The sequence below is a fragment of the Scylla paramamosain genome, chromosome 21 (assembly GCF_035594125.1).
Source record: "Scylla paramamosain isolate STU-SP2022 chromosome 21, ASM3559412v1, whole genome shotgun sequence".
Classification (NCBI taxonomy): Eukaryota; Metazoa; Arthropoda; class Malacostraca; order Decapoda; family Portunidae; genus Scylla; species Scylla paramamosain.
The window spans coordinates 12,190,767-12,195,766 of NC_087171.1; the positions used below are offsets into that span (position 1 = coordinate 12,190,767).

General features: G+C 47.6%; 2 protein-coding genes across 4 annotated transcripts in view; one reads left to right on the plus strand and one right to left on the minus strand.

Annotated features, from left to right (window-relative positions):
- LOC135111027 (ribonuclease P protein subunit p30-like) overlaps positions 1 to 5,000 on the minus strand; it is a 55,015-nt gene that overhangs the window by 43,506 nt on the left and 6,509 nt on the right. The gene's annotated exons all lie outside the window — the stretch shown is intronic.
- The window catches only part of LOC135111026 (mucin-2-like), a 40,565-nt gene that overhangs the window by 18,279 nt on the left and 17,286 nt on the right, over positions 1 to 5,000 (plus strand). For all 3 annotated transcript variants that reach the window (XM_064023904.1, XM_064023903.1, XM_064023905.1), the window contains exon 2: positions 3,787 to 5,000. This exon is cut by the window's right edge and continues 561 nt beyond it. In XM_064023904.1, the coding sequence (XP_063879974.1) occupies positions 3,787 to 5,000 (1,214 nt within the window). The remainder of the gene's footprint in view (positions 1 to 3,786) is intronic.

A 5,000-nucleotide genomic window follows, 5' to 3' on the forward strand; every position in this document is an offset into this window, starting at 1 on the left:
CCCGGTTAATAATCTCTGTAGCCTTAGAAAATAAATGTGGAGAGAGCAGAGCGTTTCTGATACGGGCGTGTCGCGTGTTCTTCCGGGATTAGAAAACGGAAGAGGACAAGATTAATAAGAGGAGAGATGATGGAAGTACTGAAGTGTGCTAAGGAATGAGACGAGGGTGATGTAGACAAGATTATTAGTGTCAATAATAGGGAATAAGAGAGAGAGAGAGAGAAAGAGAGAGAGGGAACAGCTTACCTCGACAATAAAAGATCTGCAAGGAGAGGAAAAACTATAATAGTAATAATGATAATAATAATAATGATAATGATAATAATAACAACAACAACAACAACAACAACAACAACAACAACAACAACAACAACAACAACAACAACAACAACAACAACAACAAAAGATAAAAGAGAACTTTATTATTATCTGACAGTCGGCAAGCGAGCACACACACACACACACACACACACACACACACACACACACACACACACACACACACACACACACACACACACACACACACACACACCTGTTTCTTAGCCATTAACCGCCTCACGTGAATCACCAAAACCATCTCTCTCTCTCTCTCTCTCTCTCTCTCTCTCTCTCTCTCTCTCTCTCTCTCTCTCTCTCTCTCTCTCTCTGCACACTCAATATACCACCATCTGTAATGTAGATAGAAAGTTTAACCAAGTCCACCTTCTTCTTTTTCTTCTTCTTCAGGTCACGACCCCGAATCTTCTGCTCCTCACCCACACACGACTTCTCTCCTCCTCCTCCTCCTCCTCCTCCTCCTCCTCCTCCTCCTCCTGTTCTTCCTCTTCGTCTTCTCCACTATCTCTAAGCTGCCGAGATTCGTGAAATTCCATGTCTGTCTGTCTGTCTGTTTATCTGTCTGTCTGTCTGACTAGTTGCTGTTGTTGTTGTTGTTGTTGTTGTTGTTGTTGTTGTTGTTGTTGTTTTCTTCTTCTCCTTCTTGTTTCTTCTTCTTCTTCTTCTTCTTCTTCTTCTTCTTCTTCTTCTTCTTCTTCTTCTCCTCCTCTCTAAGTACACTTTTTTTTTTTTCACTTCTCCTCTCATACCTTATTTATTCTATTCATTTATCTCCATCTTCCTTCCGTCTTTCCTTCCTTCCTTCCCTCCTTCCAGTCTTTCCTATCCTTTCTTTCTCATCTCCTGCCTTCTGTACTACCACCACTTCCACCACCATCACTATTATCACCAGTACAATAATTAATACCACGATTTCCTACTTTTCCTTCTCCTCCTTCTCCTCCTTCACCCCTTCTTCAGATATTAATTAACTAAAGACTAGACACAACATTCTGACTTACTGTGTGTGTGTGTGTGTGTGTGTGTGTGTGTGTGTGTGTAGCCGCGGGAGGAGAGAGTATAGTATGGTAGTCGGAGAGAAGTGGAGGGAGGAAACAAGAAAAGGAGAGAAGGAGGAAAGGCAGGCAAGAAGGAAGGGAGGGAGGGAGGGAAGGAGGAATCTTGTGGATGTTGTCAGTGATGCTAAAGTAGTAGTAGTAGTAGTAGTAGTAGTAATGGCTACAGCATCAGCAGTAGTAGTAGTAACAACAACATCAGACTTAGTAATCAGGCTGTTAGTGCTGAGTCATTAGGGAGCTTTAAAAAGAAGATTAAACAGATTTGTGGATGGGGATGATAGTGGAAATAAATAGGTATGTTTCATGCCGGGACTGCCACATGTAGGCCTGACGGCTTCTTGCAGCTTCCCTTATTTTGTTATCCTTTCCACGATGATGATGTTGATGATGATAATAATAATAACCATAGTAATAGCAATAATAATAATAATAATAATAATAATAATAATAATAATAATAATAATAATAATAATAATAATATTAATAACAATAATGATAATGGCACTAAGATAATAATACGTCTGCGCTTTCACTTTCTCTTTATATGGCATATGGACAGAGAGACAGAGAGAGAGAGAGAGAGAGAGAGAGAGAGAGAGAGAGAGAGAGAGAGAGAGAGAGAGAGAGAGAGAGAGAGAGAATCATATATATGCATACATATAACTAGAAACATACATGCACATAGACAGACAAACAGACAGACAGACAGACAGACACAAAAACAAATCATTAACTACTTATTTTTACCCAAGCTTCCCGAAGCATAGCGAGGAAAGAGAAAGAGGAGGAGGAGGAGGAAGAAGAAGAAAAAAATAAATAAAAAAGAGGAAGAAGAGGAAGAATAAGAAGAGAAGAGATCATGATAGACCGGAAATGAACGGTCATACTCGCCTTCCGGACTCAGAGAGAGAGAGAGAGAGAGAGAGAGAGAGAGAGAGAGAGAGAAAGAGAGAGAGAGAGTACCATCTTATCCTGACGCGGTGTAAGAAGCGAGCGTCCCTCATTTCGTTGCGGAGAAACCGTACAGTAACTTTCACCTTGAGTACGATACGAGAGATGTAGGAGGGGGAGGAAAGAAGAGGAGAGACCGTTGTGTGGTGGAGGGTGTTTGGGGGGGGTGGGCTACGCTGGCCGCTGGGGCCCTTGCGAGGCGGCGAAAGCGGGGCGGTCAGGCTGGGAAGGAAGGACGGAAGGAGGGAAGAAGGGAGGGAGGGAAGGAAAGTCATCTGGAAGGATACATAGAGAAAAGGAAAGGATGGAGAGACAAGAAAAGGAAAGATAGGGAGAGGAAAAGGAGGAAAGAAAGGGAAGAAGAAGGGAAAGACCGACAGAGGAAAGGAAAGAGAAGAAACATTTGAAACATTTGAAAGGAACGAAGGGAAGGAAGGAGGAAAAGTCGCCTAGAAGGATAGAGGGAAGGAAAGGAAGGAAGAAAGGAAACAGGAAGAGGAGAGAAAGGAGGAAGGGAAGGACTGGAGAGGAAGAAAAGAAGGAAGGATAAGTGGACGGATGGGAAAATAGAGAGAAAAAAAAAGAGGGAAGGAAGAAAGGGTAAAGAGAAGGAAGGAAGGAAGAAGGGAAGGATAGAGAGAGGAGAGGGAAGAAAGGAGAGAGGAAAAGTTGGAAAGAATGACAGGTGGAAGAAAATAAATGATGGTGAGAAGGGAAGAAATGATGGAGATGGGAGTAGAAGGAGAAAGCGATGGAAAGGGAAAAGAAGAAAGACAGAAGCGAATGGGAAGGAAGGAGGAAGGGAAAGTAGCAAAGAAGGATAGAGGGAAGGAGGGTAAGGTGAAAGCGAGGGAGGGAAGATGGAGGAAGGAATGAAGAAAAGGAGAGAGAATTAGATTTATATGAAGGAAAGAGACAATACGGAGAGGAAGGATATAAGAAAGGAAGTAAAGGATAAAAAGGGAGGAAAAAGAACGGAAGAACGGTGGTAAAGAAAATAAAGAACAAGGATGAGGAGGAAAGGTTAGAAGGAAGGAAGGAAGGAAGGAAAGAAGGAAGGAAAAAAGGAACGAAGAAACGAACAAACGAATGAACGAACGAACGAGCGAACAAACAAACAAACGAACAAAAGAAAGAAGGAATCAGATATAAGCTAACAATTATCATTTCGTTCTAAAGAATTTCAAACCAAAGTTCCTATTTTCCTGTTTTCTCTTCAAATCGTGGTCTACATAATGAAGGAATCAGCTGTGAAATCAAAGAGCTGAATTAATCTAAACCTAGCCTTACCTAACGCCAACGACCATATCACGTTGATCAGCGAGGTTAAGCAACGTTGTGTCTGGTCAGTACTTGGATGGGTGACCTTACCTAACCAAGCCCTCGCATGAAAACGCTAACGTTACTTCCACGCTAACTGACAATTTCTCCCCGACAGGTGGTGCTCCTAGCGGCGGTGGCCCTGACCGTCGCGGGGATGCCTCAGAGGGAGGATGAGCGGCACAGGATCCAGAAGAGAGCTTATCCGCCAGCTGCGTACCCGCCGCCGCCGCCGCCACAGCCACACCCACATCCACAGCCGGGCGGCAAGGGTGGAAACAATAAGGGTGGTGGTTACGCCGGCCTCTTCGGTGGCAAGGGCGGCTTCGGCGGCGGTAAAGGAGGTGGTGGTGGCGGATACGGCGGCATCTTTGGCGGCGGCAAGGGCGGCATCTTCGGCGGCGGTAAAGGCGGTGGCAAGGGCGGCGGTGGCGGGGGTGGCGGCTATGGCGGCGGCTATGGCGGAGGCTTCGGCGGCGGTAAAGGCGGCGGCAAGGGCGGCGGTGGCGGGGGTGGCGGCTATGGCGGCGGCTATGGCGGAGACTTCGGCGGCGGTAAAGGAGGCGGCAAGGGCGGTGGTGGTGGCTACGGCGGCATCTTCGGCGGCGGCAAAGGAGGCGGCAAGGGCGGCGGTGGTGGCTACGGCGGCATCTTCGGCGGCGGTAAAGGAGGCGGCAAAGGAGGTGGTGGTGGCGGCTACGACGACGGCGGCGGCAAGGGAATGTTCGATTTCTTCAAAGGCTTCACCGACATATTCAGCTTCGGCAGCAAAGGAAAAGGTGGTCGCGACGAAGAGCCCCAGCACATCTTTGTGTACGCCCAGGCCCCCCCTCAGCATTATGGCCCCCCACCTGAGGTCTCCTATGGTCCCCCTCCGTCCCCACCTAAGGCTTCTTATGGTCCTCCTCCTAAGGCACCCAAAGCTTCTCATGGTCCTCCTCCCAAGGCCCCCAAGGCTTCTTATGGCCCACCTCCTCCGCCACCTAAGGCTTCATATGGACCCCCACCCAAAGCACCTAAGGCTTCCTACGGCCCACCTCCTCCCCCACCCCCGGCTTCATATGGTCCTCCTCCTGAGGCTCCCAAAGCTTCTTATGGGCCTCCTCCTCCTCCTCCTCCTCCTCCTCCACCTAAGGGTTCATATGGCCCTCCTCCAAAGGGTTCTTATGTCCCTCCTCCTTCTCCTCCAAAGGCTTCCTATGGCCCACCACCTCCTCCACCTAAGGCTTCTTATGGTCCTCCTCCTAAGGCTCCCAAAGCTTCCTATGGCCCTCCTCCTCCCCCACCTAAGGATTCATATGGCCCTCCACCCAAGGGCTCCTACGTACCCCC